The sequence below is a fragment of the Coloeus monedula genome (genome assembly GCF_965178545.1).
Source record: "Coloeus monedula genome assembly, chromosome: 2".
NCBI lineage: Eukaryota > Metazoa > Chordata > Aves > Passeriformes > Corvidae > Coloeus > Coloeus monedula.
Window position 1 is genome coordinate 105,579,594 of NC_138782.1, and position 21,007 is coordinate 105,600,600.

The 21,007-nt window shown below is 44.0% G+C and overlaps 1 protein-coding gene across 1 annotated transcript; it reads left to right on the plus strand.

Moving 5' to 3' along the window:
- Positions 1-792: 792 nt before the first annotated feature.
- ATP6V1C2 (ATPase H+ transporting V1 subunit C2) lies at positions 793-21,001 on the plus strand (the record flags this gene model as incomplete). The annotated part of the gene is made up of 12 exons (XM_082303170.1): positions 793-921; positions 2,053-2,120; positions 8,704-8,789; positions 12,901-12,995; positions 13,698-13,789; positions 15,395-15,493; positions 17,506-17,574; positions 18,493-18,585; positions 18,996-19,089; positions 19,397-19,494; positions 19,900-20,029; positions 20,824-21,001. 12 exons carry the CDS (start codon positions 793-795, stop codon positions 20,917-20,919), a joined length of 1,149 nt encoding a protein of 382 aa, XP_082159296.1. The 3' UTR covers positions 20,920-21,001.
- Positions 21,002-21,007: the final 6 nt, after the last annotated feature.

The following is a 21,007-nucleotide window of genomic DNA, read 5'->3' on the forward strand; positions in this document are numbered from 1 at the left end:
GGGTGCCGAGGGCGAGTGCCGCACCTGCCCTGTCCCGCGCACCTGAGAGCGAGGGCGTGTGGCGGGGATGCTCCGCGGGAGTCCTTGGGAAGGGACGGGGGATTGCGGTGTGGTGCCAGCTGCTGGCTCTCCTGCCCTCCCCTCTTTGCTTCATACCACGGTAGTTGTCCCCCCTCTATTCTCGCCACTGTTCCATCTGTGTGGTTCTGCTGATACCGTCTCCGTACGCCAGGACTCGCCTTCCTCCAGCTCCTTCTTCTCGAGCCTGGGAAGAAAAAACACAGGGGAGAGCAATACTCTGGCTTGCCAGTGGCATCTTTTGCAGACTTTATGTTCAGCAGAGGTCTTGCTTTCACTTTTCCTTGCAAATGTCCAACAATTTGAGAGAGAATATTTATCAAGCAGAAATGCTTTATTACATTTGGGTGGTTTGGTAAAGCCCCCAAGCTCCCCAACAGGCACTGAACTTCCAGCGCAAGGCAAATGGAACAGGCTGGGAGGGAAAAGGGGAGGAGGAAGCTTCATTCCTTCATGCAGAATCTGGGTGGAACAACCCTGAGAAGGAAGGAGCAACCACACTCTTTCCGTGACATTCTGGAGAAGGTCATGTTCCATTTCAGCCTGAGACACAGGACTGACTCACTCTCCTGGTGTTTCTGAAGAAGAAAAATCTCTGAGCTATTCTAACTCTTTCTGTTCTTAGGGAAGAACACATTTTGTGTGGTGCTCTTTTAGCCGCTTACCTGCTTTGAGTTTCTACAGTGACCAGGAGTGAAGGGAAAATATTAGATCATGTCAGAGTTCTGGCTAATTTCTGCCCCAGGAGACAAAACAAATCTGCAGGCATGGGAGAGAATGAACACTGTGACATCTAAATCCAACCTGTCCAGCAACAGCAAATTCCATATTCCAGACTTAAAGGTAAGTGAGGAAGGGGTTTGTATATGGGCAATACAGCAGCACTAGCCAGGGCTAAGGACTTTTGGGATAAATATGGGATTTATCTTTTGGGGTAATATGTACAGAATAGGAGATTGTGTTTGGGGGCTGACTTTTGTTCAGTCAACTGCACACAGAGAAGTAAGTCATCGTGCTTGAAGCTGAGCTTCACATTGGAAGAGTACATGTATAAGGAGTAAACATGAGTGAGATGTTAAATAACTGATCTATTGCATTCCATGTACAATTTGCTCCTAATCATGAGAGTCATACAGTATGGTACATAATGGATTACTAATGCAAAGGGAGTAGCTGACTCTCCACAGCCATTGCAGCAAGACTACTGACAGAGAAAAGAGTTGCTTTTTTGTGTGCACACCTGAGATTGATATGATTTTCACCATCCATGGACCTTATTTTTACCATCTGTGGACCTTAACCCACTGCTGGTGTGAATCTGCTTATGTTAAAGTAAAGCATTTGGGATATCTGTAGATGCCCATTCACATTCTATTTGTTCTACATAAAATTTGTTTCTTCTCCCTTAGATTGACCCTTCATAATGTTGAGCTGGCAACATTACAAGAAAAGGTTTGGCAATATGCTGCAATACCATAAATATGGGGTTATGACTGTGACAGTCATTCAAAGAGCAGATGTTGGTCAGAAACTGCTTTGCAAGAGACTTGCTTTGGTAATAGCAAAGAGCTTAGACAGACACCCCCTTTTGAATAAGTTCTGCTTCCCTTGGTTCTCTCAGTACATCTGACTTGCTTGTATGAGTGCATTATTTGTGTGCATTTCTTATCACTATTTTGTCAGGTTAAAGACTATTCTATGCAGCTGGATGATAGAGAATGAAGTGAAAACAGGAAGAAAGGCACTGACGTGTAATCTTGCGACTACACATACTTTTTTCCTTTATTAGAAGAGGCTTTTTATGCCCTAGTTCTTGGGTAAAGGAATTGCTACTGTTTTCCACCAAGTAAATAAAATTCTGCCAAACTGTTAAATTCACATGTGCTAAGGAAAAGTCAGTCTCCTTAAGGCTCTGCCAACAGAAGCCTTAGACAGAGTTGTGCATCTTTCACCTAATTCTCATCTTTTGCACAGGTGGGGACACTGGATGCTCTTGTTGGTCTGTCAGATGAGTTGGGAAAACTTGATATCTTTGCTGAAAGGTAAAATAGATCTTATTTACCACCTACAAATGAGAGACATTGTTTTTATGGGATGGTATGTCCTTGTGTTCACCTTGGTCTGACTTAGTTCAACCTGGACTACAACTGGACTAAAGTGGATAGACTTTGTTTAACCCTTGTGTTGATTGTCATGGAGTTACCACAAAGAAAGGATCATTCCTTAAACTTTAGCTGAATTATGTCCACGGTAGTTTTGTCAGCACAGCAATCCATTTGAGTGGCAGTGCTAGGGAAGATGCTTCTCATAAGGAAACTGCTTAAAATGGTGGGTTGTGGTGCTATTTTGTTTTATTTTGTGCTTTTGTTTTTGTTTTAAAGAACATCCTCCCACCCCATCCAGAAACTTGATAAAACATTTAGAGAATATGAAGCCCTCCCTGATCTTGTTCTGACAGAATATTTCTATTGAGCCTTCTATGCCTTTTCAACCAGATAGAGGAGTTTTAACGATTATATTCTTTTGAATGAAGTCCAGCCCCTCCCTCTCAGGCATTTAAACTCCTTAAAAACCAGAATATTTACTCACATTGCATCAAAACTACTTAAGGAAAGACTCACATGATCTCCTTGCTGACAATTGCCAAGTTTGCCTTTTGGGACAAACTGACCTGGGTATACAAAAGAATAATGTAGTACAGCAAGCTGAGAAAATGCCAGGTTTTAAGATACTTCATGGCACAAGGTAGACTTTGAGGCAATGAAAGTATAAGCTGCTGGGTTTTTCTGCTTTGTCCTGTTTTTTGCCTTGGCAGTGTACCTCACATGTAGTTTTGGTCACAGAGGCAGGTGTTAGCTCTGGGTCTTTTTGCCTTTTTTCTTCCAGTCTGGACTGATAAGCATTTTCTTATCTAAGTATGCTCAATCCTTTCATAGATCTTGGTGTGGCAGTTGCAAAGACGTACAGAAACCCTGATATAAACTGTTTGAATCTATGCTAGGCAGTTTAAGTAAAAGTTGGTCTGGTAGAATACATTTCTGCATAGGATTTTTTTTTTTTCTAGTTTTACTGGTGCTACCTAAGGGCTGTATTAGGATGATTGCATCTGGTAACTCTGGGTGGCACACAAGATTGATCTTTCAGAATCATAGAATATGATTCATATCTTGAGTTGAAATGGACCCATAACGATCGTTGAGTCCAACACCCTGCTCCTCACAGGACTACCTAAAACTGAACCATACTGCTTTTTCAGGACTTTAAGCAAGACAGAGCAACTTAATTTATCAACAAAACCATCTCCACCATGACTGCCAAAAATACTGCCCCATATTCTTTGTAACACATTCCAGCTTCTTGTTCAGTTGCAGAGATTCTTGAGGAAGTGGGAATGGGGGCAAATTTGGGGAGAGACGGTGCCAATACCTGCTATCTGTTCTAATAGAAAGAGTTCAATGATCCTTGTGGGTCCCTTCCAGCTCAGAATATGCTGTGATTCTGTGTCTCTAGTCAGGGTAGCAGATAGGAAGCAACTGTGTGGTCTGGGTTTGAGGGCTGCCAGGAATCATCAGAACTGGTTTTTCAGAAAGGCATAACTAATTCTCAGCTTTGTGAAGAATTAGGACTTCTGAAAAGCTGACTGCAGAATCCATGTAAGATCATGGAGGGCAGTTACATGTGAAATGTCAGTAGGAGCTCCTTAGGCTTACCGACTCCTTCTCTTATCTTTGTCTTTACTTGCCAGCATGGTACAGCTTTTTGTTCAAGCTGAACACCACTTTACTCCACTAATTGTCCCTTTAATGCCAGTAATGACTCTAGGCACTGAGCAAAGGGGTCAGTGAGGCCCTTCCACTGTAGTCGGCTGAGGCAAGGACTCTTCCTGTTTGTCTCATTTGCCTGTAAAGATAGGTAACCAGGAAGGATCAACAAGATTTAAAAATAAGAAAGATGTTTTGAAAAATAAGAAAAATGCATTAGAGTAGTAACATTAGAGTAGTAACAGAGAATTATCAGCAAGGATTAAGCAAAACAACAGAATAATCAAATGTATTAGCAGAGTGAGTCCCACAAGGACATACAAAAGCATTTTGCATTAAATAAATGCCTCAGGTTTTATGTCTAAATTGTAATTTAAGAGTTAAAATGCCAAGCACTCACACTTGGTTGAAGTAAATGGCATCCAGAGGGTTACAAGCCTGTTCAGATGACCTGAGCATTTATGTTCCTGGTCCTCTGAAAGAGCTGCCTGCTGAACTGTTGCTGGATAAACACAGCTGCCAGTAAAGCCAGGCAGTGCAAACCTGTCAGCGCTGCCACCTGCCAGGACAGCAGAGAAGGGGCAAGAGTTTGCAGGAGCTATTGTTTCCACATACTTTTATTATTTATTTACACAGGGGGGAGGAGTGTTTTTCCATGTCATCCTGTGGTAGCATGAAGCTCTCTCAAAAGCTGACAGTCTCCTGGATCACTCTTACCCGGGGGTTCTCTCTGGTCCTTGGTCAGTGGCATACTTGAGAGTGGCCTCAGATTGCAGGACTTCTGCTCCCTGCAGTGTTTTGGAGGTCTGGCAGGTAGCACCCTTTCATTCTCAGTATCACTTAAAGAGTGTTAGACTGTTTTTCTTTTTTTTTTTTTTTTGAAGGTAATGACATTGCAGCAGTTGCAGAAGCAAAACATGAGAGTCTCAAGACATAATAATAGGTTAAATGGAGTTACTCTCTTTACAGATTTTTATTACTACTTCTTGAAGCAGTTTTGCTGAAGCTCCTTTTATAATGCATCATGTTAACATGGTATTTGCTCAAGATGAGATTAATCTCATCTAAAGGCAGAGATCTGATGGTTGGCTGTGAAAACTGCCCATTGTTGGATGTCAGTGTAGTCAGTGGGGCTCCTCCAGGGGTCTGATTCCTGTCATTTGCCCCAGGCATCATGGTGTGCAGGGGATGTGTTCTGTCTTTGCATGGGAAATGTATTGGGTGAGTGAATCCCACTTGCATTTCACAGAATGTGATGCAAGGCACAGAGGCTAAGGCAGGACTGGAGAACATTTCTCTGGCACAGTGTATTACACACATTGTGGCTTTATCCTGCTGCAGGGACCACAGGATGTGTGGGCTGGAAAGGAGCCAAGCCTTGCCTGGGCAGGTAGGACTGTCAGGTGCATGAGAGCTCACAACTGTCCCACCCTCTGTATCTATGGAGAGAGGCCAGAGCTGTCTCCCACCTGTCAGGTCAGCCACCAGCTGCACTCAAGAGTAATGAAAGCAGCTCAGGCCCTTTGGAGAAGCTCCTGGTTTAAAAACATCCCTGTAAACTGCTTTCTCCCTAATGTCTTTAGCCTCATCCTATGCTGGTTTTACCAGCTGCTGTCTTGTTCCAAGATCCTTTGGGCTCTCTGAGCATCATGAAGGAGACAAAAAACAGCTCTATCTACAAGCTGAAATACGCAGAAGTGCTTGGCAAGGTTGCAGAGGTCAGGGAATGTGGGGTATGCCCAGCCCCTGCCCTGGAGGGATCTCTGCTGAGATAAGAGATTTTGCAATCGCCCAGCAGGACTCCCTGGAAAGGCAACCACTTCTTTGGTCATGGCAAGAAAAGACAGACCCACAATCCTTTAGGAGACCCTATGCAGATCCTTTGTAACCCATTGGCCTTCACCCATCCTGTGTATCCCTATAAAAGCAAAGGCCTCTGCCCCTGTGAGAGAGAGCTCTCATCCCTGGCTTTCCCCTTTGCCGGAGGGAACCAACAATAAAGCTGCCTTCGTGCGGAACCAGCCACACGAGCCTCTCGTCTCTCTCTGGTCTGGCTTGGCCTGGAGGCTGCCCTGCAGAGCTGAGCTGGAATCACGAGCTGATATCACTAAAGAGCTGACAGCCTCTGCAAGGGCCCTCCTGCCAGCAGCTGAGGGAAGACACCGGGCCTTGGGAAGGTGATTCCTTTTGGGACCATCTCCCTGGGCCGGTCACCTCTTCCTGGGTCAGAGCCACTGACCCCACACCAGCTGTAATAACTGGTGCCCGAGTGGGGTGCCACCCTTACCATTCCCAGCCAGGATTTCTGACTGGGGCCACTGAGAAACGCGCGCTGCCATCTACCCCCCCGCTCACCTGGAAGACTGACAATCGGAAATGGGTGAGGCAGTGGCCCCTTGAAGAAGAAAAACTCAGCATGCTGGAAGCCCTGGTGGAAGAGCAACTTGCCAAAGGTCATATCACTGAAACCACAAGCCCTTGGAATTCCCCTGTCTTTGTACTGAAAAAGCCCGGCAAGGACAAATGGAGACTACTCCAGGACCTATGAAAGATCAATGAAGTCATTGAAGACATGGGCCCCCTCCAACCCGGCCTGCCATCACCATCGATGCTGCCCCGAGACTGGCTGCTGGCCATCATAGACATTAAAGACTGTTTCTTTAACATCCCGCTCCATCCCCAGGACGCACCACCGTTCACCTTCTCCATCCCCTCTCTTAACGATGAAGCCCCACTCAGAAGATACCATTGGCTTGTCCTCCCACAAGGCATGAAGAACAGCCCAACCATCTGCCAGTGGTACGTCGCCCACATTCTGTCCCCTGTTCCCGGAAGCAATCATTTACCACTATATGGATGACATACTAATCTGTGCATCAGAAAAAACTTACTTGGACAGAACTCTTAAAAAGACAATTGAAGCCATAGAAGAAGCAGGGTTTGAGATCTGTGAGGACAAAGTGCAGCACTCCAGCCCATGGACTTACCTCGGCCTCCAGATCCATGAGAGAAGCATTGTACCCCACAAGGGAACCTCTGTCTGAATCCCTCAACCCCCCCAGCCTGAGTGTGGGCAACATGCTGTACTTTAGCAACCCTCAGCTGGTGCCAGCTCCCTAAGGGGCTGCAGCCAGGTGGTGAAAAACTGCAGCAGCTCTGAGAAGGTGATGTGAACTGGAGCATAGGGGTATAGATGCCTCCTACAGGCACTCCGAACTGCACCTGTCCAGGGTCATGAGAAGAATGATTTGGGTTGAAAGGGTACTTTAAAGATCCTCTAGTTCCAACCCCCTGCCATGGACAGGACGCCTTTCACTAGACCAGGTTCCTCAAAGCCCTATCCAAACTTCATCCAACCTGGCCTTGAATGCTTCCAGAGATTGGGCATCCTCAGCTTCCCTGGACAACCTGTGCCAGTGCCTCATCACACTCACAGTAAAGAATTTCTTTCTTTATGTCCTATCTAAATCTACTCTTAGTTTAAAACTGTTGCCTCTTGTCCTGTCACTATAGGCACTGGTAAAAAGCCTCTCTCCACTTTCTTATAAGTACCCTTTATATACTGAAAGGTCTCAGTAATACCTTCTGTTCTTCAGACTAAATTGACCCTAAACAGCTTAAATTTTAACTACTGCATTCTTGGCAGCATCAGCAATCTCAGATTTTTCCTGCCTGTCATAGAACTGGAAAACCTTTCCTAAGACTGTTTCTTCACAGGAACAGAGATAGATGCTTTGCAGCACATGAAAGAAAATCCTCTTCTCTGATGCTTTCCTGGTATCCTGGCCCAAAGTCCCTTTCCTGCTCTTGAAAACCCTAGGATGTCACACAACACATTGTCCAAACACTGTAGATGCCCTTTCAGTCTCCAGCTCATCTGCAGCTGTAGTAGTCTCCCCTCAGTAAGGAAAGAGATAAGAAGCCCGCCATTTTACTCCCTGTCACAATGCCAAGGATTATGTCCACTTCATGTCTCTGCCAATTTAATAATCAGTCAGTAACCTTGTAGCTGCTGGGTTTTTTCCAAGGTGTAGTCAGCCTAGGACAGTGAGGGAACTGCAGGCCAAATTCTGTGAATATTTTTGAGTGCAGAAGGACACTTGAACTACCAGAAAGTCTCTCAGCCTGTATGAGACAGGTACTTTGACTAGAGACAGGGGGATCTACTGCTAGAGGGACTTGATGAATCCATTTCTTAAAATGAGCAAAGAAAAGTGACTCTGTGGAGACAGTGTTCTCCAGGAGGGTCTCTGTACAAATCACTAGTATGAATTGGGCAGAAGGGTTTGAATCTAGTTCTCCTACACCTTAAAGGAGTGTCTTGTCCACCATGCTAAAATAGAAGAGAGAAAGAGTCCCCCAAAGAAAAGGAGTAAGAAAGAAATTCCCCATCAAGCAAGACAAAACTGCTATTTTCCCGAGTATTTTCTGAGAACCTTTTCTCAGCAATCCCTAGGGGTTTCTTTAGCATCCTGTGGAAGAGATTTGCAGTCAATGTCTGTATGTAGCCTCCTGTTCTTTCGTCACCTTGGGGGTTTTAAACTAGTTTCTTGCCTTTCTTGCCTTCTGGTTTCTGCTGTGTGTATAATGAGTGTACAGAAGACTGAATCTTGATCTTCTGTAAGTCCAGAGCACTGGCAAAATGACATTGCCGATGTTTTTGAAGAGATCAGTGTATTTAGAGGTAAGACACTTAATTCTGCATTGTGTCATAGATTGTTTATCATCATTTGAATTGCAAATTAACCTGCCTTGCTTCAGAAGTGTTTTGTTTGGGCATTTCTGTGTTTATCAGATCATGGTGAAAACTGCTTTATAGTAATTTTGTTTCTTCACTAATAAAGTTTCTCTTGTTACACTTAAGTGTAATAAAGAAAATCGCCCAGTACATAGGAGAAGTTATGGAGGACTCGAAAGATAAAGTCCAGGAAAATCTTCTGGCCAATGGAGGTAGGTGCTATGAGTGTGGGGGCTTAAATACATTGATGCTGCTTTTGCTTGCTTCAGAATATGAATATGTGTAAGTAAAACCCTCATGCTTTAGAAAGGACAACCATCAGCAACATTTTATAAGAACATGTCTAGCCTGCTCCCATTTTTCTCAGTTAGCAGAAGTTAATTTCGGAGTGAAGATGAAAGTAGGAGACATCCTTCTTCACTCCTAACATGACCTAGCACACTTCTGTGCCCTGTCTGGGCTTGATTTCTTATGGGCATCTAAATCTCATTCTATATGGCTGTGTGACATCTGTCAGTGATCTGTTAGTGATTTGCATTTTCCAGCTGTTCTGGAAAAATACAACAAAATTGATGTGTTATGCATGCTGATTACAGACTTGCAGAATGATGTTTTTGAATAAACTAGGAGTGCACACTCCATCTCCCTTTGTCTGCAATGTTGTACTTCAGACCTGTATTCGTAAAGAATGGGGAGGAAGTTCTTTTAGAAATGTCCTTGAATGATATAAGACTGATGTTTGATGGGTGCAACTGTTCGAGAAATACAATAATCACACTTACTGTGTTTCAGGGCTAAAGGATAAAATGAAATGTCTCAAAAGTATGTTGAGGACTGATGGTTGTGGTGTTGTTACATGCATGCATTTGTGCATATTAGTGCTAGACACAAGTCTTGGTCTCGTTGTAGAGATACAGTGATCAGGTTACGATGGATTTCTCAAGTAACAACCTCGTAGCTTGATCACGATATCCCTATGACTTGAGGAACAACAGGTTTCATTAATTTCCTTTGTTTCCCCTTTTTACATAATTTTTTTTCCTATCAGCTCTGCATGTGTCGTATTAGAAGGATGTGGAAATTATTTGCATGTGTTATGAATTTCCTCTGTCTGGGTTTGGTCCTCCAAACAAATTGTATTGAATTAGGACATTAACCTTTCTAAGATTATTGACATCATCTTAAAAAATGAAGTCAGCTTTCGTATATGAGGATTCCCCTAATACATTCCAGTGTCAGTCTTCATAAGCATCAGCAACTTTACTGTACCAATTCTTCCTCCTTCCCTTTCTGATTAGCAAAAGGACTCTAAAGTTGAAGACTTCCTTGAGGCTGTGATATCAGAAACAAAATTATAAGATACGATTTCTTGCTGCGTGGTCCTGTTTCATACTACTGGACCATCCCAAGACAAACTCAGTTTTAAGTAACACTGACATGAGCTCACTTGTATATAACTCTAATAGCAGCTTGGTGGTGGCTGGGTGTCTAAAAAGTTTTTTTGCTAGATTTTTATGAAGAAAAATGCAAAGTAGTAAAAAATACAGCACTTTCAGTTACATGAATGCATCCACACACAGACACACACATAGAGCTTTCCGGTGGACAACAGTTGAAAGCAGCCACATGGAAATTTCTCTCTCATAGAGGGAAATGTGTGCTTGTGTAATACAGAAACTTTTAATATATCGTAACAGCATAAACAAGCTTTCTTGAAATGTAAGTAAAGCTTTTCTTCATAGAATCATACCAAATTCTCTTCCATTTATGAAAATGTTAAGCCCAAATGAATTTAAAAATTTGGTAAGTGGTGAAATAACTCCATTCTTTATAGTGATCCCAAAACAAGGCAAAATGGGAAGCATAACAATTTTGAAGAATTAAGTGTTTTGGAGGGGAAGTGTTTAACATTGCCTTTTAGAGCTGGGTGTGTAAGTTAGATTATGAGACAGACATTCAGGCTGTGGGTTCCCTGGGCAGCTGTGAGCTGGTAGGAATCACCTCTCCCAAGTGGGCAGCTGTGTGAAGCCTTCTGGAAGTGACTTGACAGGTTGCATAAATGAGGGATGCCATTCCAGGAGCATCAGGGTGCTGGGACTGCTTGGCATTTTAAACACAGCTCTGCTAGTGTATTCACAGTAGTTTGTGCCATCCCCAAGATCAGGCTGCTTAGCTAACCGGCACCAGTGCCAGCCAGCACTGGCAAGCTCACTCCAGAATGAGCTTGAAAAACTGGGCTGAGAACTCATGCTGTGCTCAACTGCCCAACATTTGGACGCTGCTGAGATTCTAGGAATGTGAGGATAGAAAGAGCATGTGAAGTTCTTCAGGGAGCTTTTATATCTTATCAGCTATAAATAGGTCAGTGCCTGTCTTTAAAGAGCCTGTGTCTGCAAAGCCTAAGCACATGAGCTTAGAAGAGAGGCAGCAGGGTGAAATCCTTGTGTTGTGTACCTTGTGCTGAAAACACTGTGTGAACTTCATTGCTGAAGTATTTTTGACCTCTCTGCCTTCTCCACAGAGATCACAAGCAAGCACCAATGGAGAACTGTGCATGCAGCAGCTGTGTCATAGCTCTCCCAGCCTTCTGCAGTTTTCCCCCTTTTCTACACCCTCCCTGTGCAGGAGAAATTGCTCATTCCTGATCAGATATTAGCAGGAAGGGTTGGATCTTTGCCTCGTGACTCCTGTTCATTGGATGTGGGGGATGTTGACACAGCTGTGGTTTTGAAAGAGGGGGAGAATACTGCCATGGCAAGTGCTCTCTGCCTTCCAGGCAGTTTATCTCTTGCTAAGAAGCCTATTTCTCCTAACATAAGACTTTCCATGCTTTGGAAATCTAATAGGGTAAACTGACTCTGTTGTGGGGTGAGAGAAGCCCATGGAAAGGACAGTGCTCTCCTGCCAAGAGTATTCAGTATCACATGAGACCACGGAGTACCCTCAGCCTGGTAGTGTGGCAATTACACAGTGTTTCACATTCCTTCTCCTGCATCTTGGTTCAAAAAGTTTCCCCTAACCCTCAAAGTCCAGCCCACAAGAAATTGTGCTCAAGCTTTGCTGTGAGACTGAATTCACTCCCTGGACAAGGCAGCAAAGAGCACTGTAGGGCCCCAGCATGCATGTCCTTTTACTTGGCACCTTGAGCTTGTTTTGCTCCCCATCACCTCAGAGCAACTTCCTAGATATTCTCCATGTTTACCCTCCTGGTCTGGAAGGAAGCCCACCCTTTAGGTGACAGTGCCTCTGGCCTCTTTTTCTAGACCTTGAGACCCTGTCTGCTGCCTTCCCCTTGTCTCCCTAACCTTCCAGGGGGCAGTCCCAGCCCCTCTCCTTGTTGTGGCAGGATGCATGACTTTATCCCATCCTATAAACATCTGCAAGAACACTGTGTGGTGGTGTGTTCAGCATCCAAAGGCTCTCAGGACTCAGACAAAGAGCTGTTTGATTTCATGAGCTACTGGAGGAGAATTCCTTATTTGGTACCATAATGTACTAAGCCTTAATGTTTTCTAACATCAAGAACCCTTGATCTTCAAACAGTGGAACAGGAAAATCTTGTTCTAGGAGCTGGGTGTTGTATGTGTTCATTTCCCCTTGATTCTGGAAAGAAGCCATGGCTCCCCATGGTCCGAGTGTGCCTTGTTTTGGGGGTTGCATGCACAGGTCCTTGCTGTGAATTTCTGTTCTTGGATGCTGTGACTGGATGTATCCATCTATATAAATAGTCTCTAGCTTTGTGTGAAACAGGAACCTCTGTGTGCAAGGTCAATGAGGAATTCCTCATCGCACCTGAATTTGTTTGATTTCTAGTGAGCACTTGACTGAATCACGGAGAAGTGACATCTGCTATGCTCTTAATACCTTTGCTCAAGCTCTCAACAACCCTGAGTATTACTGCTGATCCTGGGCAAAAAGTATTTTCCTGATAGCTGTTGCTGGTATTAAATTCAGTCATATTGCAGAAATGAAGATTGAGATTACACAAAACTGTTTCTGCTTTGAAGAAGAATAGCTGTACACTGCTGTGTCCTGCTGATACAGATAGTTTTACACATTTTCTGTACTCTTAGGTGTAATGCAGAAAAGATTTCTGGTTTAACTTTTAAGTTTGGGGATGTTTAGAAAGTTGATTAGATTGGGCATAGGATCTGTGCAGATTTGATCTAGATCAAATCTCTATAAGAATTCAGAGTTGGGCTTCTGGTTAACTTTCTAAAGTTATTCAAAACTATGCCTAAGCTATAGCTGGGGACTACTCCCCAAACCTTGACCTACCATCTGGTACACAATCTGCTTTCATGCATCTCTTTGCATTTTCAGTTGACCTAATTAGCTACTTGACACGGTTTGAGTGGGACATGGCCAAATATCCCATAAAGCAGCCGCTGAAGAATATATCAGAAGCATTAGCAAAGGTAAATTGTACTCCAGATTTTAAGATGTCATCATGAGGTAGCATGTCTTTTGGCTGGCTGTGATCCCTCCTCTCATGGCAGTCAGTGAGAGCTTTGCCTTTGGTTTGGGCAGGAGCAAGCTCAGAAGCACATACTTTTACTGAAGCAGCTGATATTATTTTAATTTCTACTGCAATAATAATGATACATATATTGAAACCTATCCAGTCTGTAAGTATATAGCACTTTATCAGATTCACTAGAGTACACTGATATGTTTTCTGCACTGTAATCCCCTTCATTGTAATTTTCTTTTTTTTTTTTTTTCATATAATGCCATATTATTCTCCACTTTGGAGGTGTTTTTTGTGAATTGTTGGTCTGACATTAAATCAAATGCCTGCAGGCTGGATGAATTATTTACCCTGTCAGTTCATTCAGAAAGGCATGATGTGTTGTTGTTCAATGTAGGTAACAAACGAAACCATGAACTTGCCCCTTAGGTAGAGCTCTAGCACACCAACAGCAACAGCTGACTGAACCCAACTTTCTGCAGAGGCCTTTGCCCCAGGAGAGCTCTGACACCAGCTCCCTCTTGGCCCCAGGCTGGTGGTTTTAGGGGGACTGGCAGCTGTGTCTCTGTGTTAAGGTGCAGCAGTAGTGGGACAGGTGAGAACAAGGCCTCGAATACTGCACTGACTCTGTTTTTTCACTTTGGTTTAGCAAGTGACTCAAATAGAAACAGACCTAAAGGCCCGATCAGCTGCGTACAACAACATTAAAGGAAATTTGCAAAGCCTGGAGAAGAAAACCATGTAAGTATTTTGCACTGGGGATGCTGCTGCATGGCAGGGTGTGCTCACACCCACAGTGGACCACATGTGTTCTGGTGGGAGCAAGTTTTCCATCTTTGGGACATGCTGAGCATGTAGAGACCCAGTGAAAACAGGTGGTGGGGTAGCTGGTGTCATCAGCATGTCTCAAAACCGGCTCAGGGAGAGTGAAGTTCCTAATAGGATTTTGTTGACAGTGTGAGCAGGCAGTCTTGGAAAAAGTCAAAACCGAATGCCCAGTTTTGCTCCGATGGGATTTCAGGGAGTCAGAAATTAGATGAGCTGTGTCAACTGGTGGATTCCTTTGCCACATGGAGCTGTGACTTACGTTCTGAGTGGCATTTGCAGAGCTCCCCAGGAAGGAAACAGCTCTGTCTTGCTTGATCCTGTACCTCAACAGCATCCCACTTATATTTTTGTTTTCTTTCTTTCCTTCTGTTGGTTCAGGTAATACACTGTTCGGGCTTCTCAAATGTTCTCTCTCCTGTCTTCATCTGCTTATGGTCTTTGCCTATGTCAGTGCTGATACCTGGGTTTTTTTCTAGGATATCACTGGGGAGAATGGTAAAATCCAGTAAGTAGTAAATTTAAAGCAACTTAGATGGTGCTGTGCAAGCCCTCACCCAACACATGCTCATATGTTTCCTACTCAGGACTGGCCACAGGGTACAGGGCAGCGGCAGCCTGCTGGCCAGGGCTCCAGCAATGTGAGGAGGGAGAAGAATGACGACCTCATGGCCAGGGGACAATCTTCCTCTCACCATTCCATCCACCTTTAAATGCTGACAACTCTGGTGTCCACTAGTGCCAGATAGCTGCCAGGGTTGAAAAAAGATCTAAAAAGTTACCAGCCAGTTAATTAACATTTAGACTGGCCCAGTGAACCTCAAACCACCAAAAACTACTAGTTTAGGTCCTTCTTCACTCCTACCCAGTGACAGGGAGGGCAGCTGCTCTTCTCTTACCCACCTAGTGCCTTCCAGCCATACACAGCCAGTTCTGGACATCTAGATGTCCTAGGAATTAATGTGATCAGATGGGCTTAGACTGTGGAGACCTCCTGCAGGTTCCACCTGTGCATGAGACTGCTGCTCTCACTGCCGTTCAGCAGGAGGTGTCCAGGAATGCCAGGGTTCCTGTGGTGGCTTAGGTCCCTACTGACATGGGTCACTGCCTGCAGCATGGTCACACAAGCAGCTCAACAGGCTTCCTGAGAGAGCAGGTGCTTCCCACAAGATATGGCAATGACTGGGAGCAGATGTGTATATCCCAAGCATTTACACCCTTACTGTAAAAACAATAACAGCAGAATGGTGTAATTTCACATGAAGGGCATAAACTAGCCATGTGCTAGTCACCAATATAATTTCCTTAGTGTTAATTACTTTTTGATTCTTTTAGTTGCAGTAAAAATAACAAAACAGCCATTTCAGAAGTGTAGCTGTGTCCTTTAGCCACCTCCTTCTGGGCCTTCTTCTACCCCAGTATATACTTACTATTAGCACCTCCACCCACAGCACATTGCCTCCAAGGTTCTGCTGCTGAGTTCCTGCTGCTGTTATTTTTACTTTGTCTTCTTCACCATAGGGGAAATCTGCTGACCCGGACCCTGGCAGACATAGTGCACAAAGAAGACTTTGTTCTGAATTCCGAGTATCTTATCACGCTGCTCGTCGTGGTGCCAAAGTAAGGCAACAGTGTGTGCACACACCCCATGTGGCATTGAGTCCCAGGCCTAAGCACGGAACTGGGCAATAGCAGGTCAGGTTGGGGCAGCTCATGAGTGTGAGAAATGAGACAACTCTTAAAAAGATTAATTTATTGAAAACAGAAAAAATGAAAAATTACAGAAATTAAAAAAAATATAAAAATTTGGGATCCTATGGCTCGGTAGATGGTATGCCCCAGGAGCGCAGGGATTTGAGATCTTCTGGCTGAGACAGCACTAGACCTCAGGTAGAGAAAAAAAACTTGCAGTGCTGGGTTGACTTTAAAAAAATTACTAAAAGCCCCTTTAAAGGGGTAAGGCTTTTAATGCCCAGCTCCGATGTCTCCCACAGCTAGTCTGGAGAGAGCAAGAGGGGAAGAGAGAAAAGAACTCGCCTCTCGGCTTCGTCCTTTTTATAGTTTTTGCTCTGCCCCCAATCCGCCCACAGCCCGCCCCTTCGGTCCAAGGCGATTGGTGCTTTCCCTTTGATGGATCATCTCCGTCCACCAATGGCTCATCATTGTCAAGGGGGGTGGTATCAGTTAGAGATAAGGGAATACAATGCCTTCATTAAAATTCAGGTATTCAGGTTGCCATGGGACTTGCCTGCAGAGTAATGGCTGTGGCTAAAAATAGCTGCTGGCTATTAAGACTGGGTGGGGGGTTTGGCCTTGGAATCAAAATGCAAGTGAAATACCTACAAAAAGTATTAAAATACATCCAACACACCTCAAAACACTTGTAAAAGTATACAGTAAACACAGGAAAGGTAACTCTTATGGTGTACCAGTGGTTTGTAGCTTGAAAAGGGGCAAGTTTGTGATTTTTTTACTGGGAAAAATTTTAACTGGGAAGGGTGCAACTCTATTAATAAACTTTAAACAAATGGAAACACTGATAATGGAACTGGATTTTTGTACCTGGGCTGATGGGTTAATTGTAACATTCAATTTAAAAATAATTAACTCAAAATTAATTACTTAAAGCACTTAATATGCAAAGACCAAGCACAAATGGGGATTTCATGTATGACAATGAGTGCCCTTACTGGGACACAGGTGAAACCCTTAGCAAAGAAGAAAGTACAATTTCTGCCAAGAGTGGTGCTGGCACAAAAGAAGGAGACAAAAGACTGTGCCAAAACTGGAGCAGGACAATTGGGATGTAGGTTTTTCATTGTTACAAGTGGGTTCTCAATCAGTCTCCTGATAGGAATAGTATGAGCTAAAAGAAAAACAGATTCTTACTGCAGCATAGCCAGTTTCTAGAAGGAATTAGAGCTGTCCCACTCACGGTCTCTGCTGGCTGTGCCCTTGTAAGTGCCTGCACATAGGATGACTGCCACCAATGATGAAGTTACACTATGTTCTCCTCAGAGCCCTACACAAAACTTTTCCTCTCCATATAGCCCTGTCCCAATATACACATACAGCACCATCACTCTTCTGTCTGTGAAAACCAGGTTGCAAAAAGCTATCTGAGGTAAGTTTGTTGGGTTTATTGTCTGAGTTTATTCACCCTAAAAACAGACTTCTCTCTTTGCAAACTCTGACCATCCCCCTGTTCCCTTTCTCTCAGTGCTGGCACTTGCCATGAGTGCAGTCTAGCACCAGATCAGCTCTGGGATTGCACGCAGCAGATGTAGCACACTTACCTGTGGATCAGGGCAGCTTGTGCAGGAGTCCTGGAGCATGGGACACTGTGTGGCAGGCTGGAAGTGTCTTCTTCCCCCCATCAGCTTCCTGATGTTGACCTTCCTCAAGCCAAGATCCAAACTGAAGACTGAGAGTGTAGCATTGAGGGAAACATCTCAGCTGGTGACTAGGAGAGGAAAGGATAGGAGAGGCTTAATGTATCTTAATGACATAACCCAGTACAAAGAGCTCAACCCTTCTACCCTAAGTTATTAGCTTAATTAGCTACATATGTCAACATTTGCTGTCCAATATATAGTATTTATTTACTGTGCTTTGTTTTGTGTTGCTCAAAGGTCAAGCTACATACAGTGGCAGAAGACCTATGAATCACTCTCGGATATGGTAGTGCCTCGCTCCACCAAGTAAGTGAAATTCAAAATTCAGCTCCCTGTTTGTTTCAGAGATTCCTGTCATGTTTCAGCCCCTTAAATTGGTGGATCCTGGAGGAAATCCCTAGTCTAATGCATAGGCTCTGCATTAACATATTTGCAATTCAAATAGAAATTAGTTTGTTGAAGGGAAGTAGGGATGAAAGAACAAAAGTCAGTTTCTTTACAATTAGCTTGTTCCCTTTTCCAGTAATCTGTTTCTTTCTGCTTTCAACCAGGCCGTTGCTTCATTTTGTGTAAAACAGGCAATTTATTACATTAATTGAGGTATAGTTCAGACATGTGCAATCACATAGAGTTTTGTGGAAAGTATTTTATAAAAAGATCAACCACTGAATTTGCATCAATTGCTTCCTGTTGTAGGATAGAATAATTCAGCATACTGTCATTTGCACTAGTAAATGCCATATTAACTCCTCCTTTCACCTGGGGTGAAAAATCTTTCCTAGGACTTAAGTATTCCACTGCTCAGCTCACACAGACCATGAGATTGGGTCTGGGGCACAAGAACTGAGTATTACCTGAAATGGAGAAAGTGGAAAGCACAGAGAAAGAAACAAACTATTTGCTACTGCCTGTCTCAAAACCACAAGTGCATGTAAAGGTGGGGGAATATTACCAGGAAACACAGAAAAATCAGGCAGGCAGAATGTGTGTATACTACAGTGGGTTCAGGAACTAAACTAATTGAGTTTTGCATTGGAGATAGAGTAGGCAGTGCAAGTAAAGTCATTGTTCCCTGTTTCAGTCACAGCAGTTTCCAAAAAGCAAGGTATTGTTCAGTATCATAAATGAAAATAAAAAGAATTGCAAAAGGGGAAGGCGAGGTAGGTAAAAAAGGCATGAGGGATTTGCCATGTCAAATCATAGCAGTGGATTTCCCTCCCACAGAATGATTGCTGAGGATGCAGAGGGAGGACTCTTCACTGTGACCCTATTTAGAAAAGTGATGGATGACTTCAAGGCTAAAGCCAGGGAGAACAGGTAAGAAGCACTGACTACTGGGCATGGCAGGCTAGCGAGATGAGGGTAAGGTGTGGCTTGCTGTGTGTGCAGCATGCTGAATCCATCACTGCTTTTAGGACTTCTTGACTGCTTGGGCTGCTGTTGGTCCTAAAGCCACTGAGAAGGCAGGGTGGGAAGGAGCTTTGGTAGCAGAATCAGTAGTCCTGTTCTATAAGCTCCAAGTTACAGATCCTGGAATTGTACTTTCTGCTCTCATACTGCTGACAGCAGGAAGCTGGCTTTCTGAGGGTGACTTCAACTCCCACCCTCCACATGCTTTTAACTTGTTAAATGGATAGCAGCTTCCCACACTTGCTTCTCCAGGAGAAAAAGAAATGAGTGTGCATATTGCCTGGACTACAGTGAGAGCAAATGCCATTCCATTGCAGGTTCATGGTTCGAGAATTTTATTATGATGAGAAGGAACTGAAATGTGAAAAGGAAGAGCTGATGAAATTAGCTTCTGACAAAAAACAACAATACGTAAGTGAGCACCTCATGAGCTGATGGCCCGCATAGTGGTGGCCTTTGCTACCAGCATTTGCCTAAGCATCTCACTCAGAAAAGGCTTTGTGGTTCCAACAATCTCCAGCGAGCTCCATTTAGCCCATAAAACCGAGGCACGGGATAAATAACATGTTTTGCCCAAGGTTACTTGAGTTTCTGATAGACTGGGACTATCAGGCTGCCTGGGAGCTATCCCAGCAGCCCACGATGGCCTCAGTGGCAGCGTTGGCTGTGGAGCTGCTTCACTCAGTGAGGGGATCACAGCACTGTTCTGCTCTCACAGGGCCCCTTACTGCGCTGGCTGAAGGTGAACTTCAGTGAAGCATTTGTGGCTTGGATTCACGTGAAAGCCTTGAGAGTTTTTGTTGAATCTGTCCTGAGGTAAGTGGGTAAACACAGAGTGCAGGCAGAGATTCCTGGGGAAGTCAGACATACAGCTCTCTTCCTGGTCCAGTTCCTTTGTGGGAGGAACCCTTACACACCTTGTTTTGTCTTACACACTTCACTCCAGGAGCTCACAGGAGACAATACAGATGTCCATCAAAAAGGTGACATATGAATCTGATGAAAAACGGTTCTTTGGGGGCACATACAGGGAAGGGGAAAACAGAAAGAGACTGTTTAGTTGACTTTTGGCTTCAGAAAGAAAATGCTTTCCAATAAGGAGGCAGCATTGTTTCTGCAACAGACCACCAGCTGGCATGCCTGGAGGCTGAGGAGGGAGAAGGGCAGGAGCAGACAACTGTGCCCCTTCCCAGCAGATGATCGTATATGTTGTATTCCGAGGTATGGCCTCCCTGTGAATTTCCAAGCAATGCTGCTGCAGCCAAATAGGAAGTCTGTAAAGCGCCTGAGAGACGTCCTGAACGTGGTCTTCAAACACCTGGATGAAGTTGCAGCAGCAAGTATAATGGATGTATGTATTTGGACTGCAAGTACACAGGCTGTAGCTTCTCTCAGCTTAGCTAAATGAACACTTCCACTGTCCTGGGGTTAGAGCATGCATCTCCTCACATCTTGCAATGCTAAGAGCCCTGGATGCAGCTCTAATCCCACCTCGTTACAAACTGGATTAGGGTAGGCTCAGATTATGAGGCAGATGCATAGAGATTGCTTACATTTTCTGTTGAAGCATCTGACGTTTACAGCTACCAGAACAAAACAGGTCAGCTCAATTATGGCTGTTCCTCTACATAAAAAGCTTAAAATCTACTATAAACATTCAGATCAACACAAGCAAGAAAAATTAATTTGGAACTAAATCCTAGGACTGTGACACCTCTGTCCACTGTAAAAGGCTGTCATTCATAAATAATGGCCTTCAGCAAGCAGCAGTACTTGCGTTCTCCTCCCCATATCTTGAATTACAATTCAAAACAATTTAGGCTAAAGCAATGAGCTAGCAGGCCTTCAAAACAGCCTAAAACCAGCAAGCACGAGTCCCACTGCATGAAGGGGGGACAGAGATGAGCTGCTCTAAAGCTGAAGCACACAAAAATGCTACAAGTTCATGACATAGCACAAGCATGCATTCTCAATGCTAACTACATTAGGCAACCTGAAACAAGCAGCAGAGCAGATTCTCAGTGGTGAATTCCCCACCTTAAACATGGCAAATACAAAGTTCCATTGCACCTGTGGGAGAGGAGCACAAAAGCAATCCCCTGCAGCTTGGTTTACTGGTACTAAAGCCATTACTTCCTTTTGCAGCCTGGCATGGACATCCCTGGGCTACAACTGAGTAATCAAGAATACTATCCTTACGTCTATTTCAAGATTGACCTCAGTCTTCTTGACTGCAGTTAAAGAAGAATTGCTCAAGCTTCATCTATTACTTTTCAAGCCTCTCATGTTACTGTAAAACAATCTTTAGCTGCTGAAAGTCAAATTATAA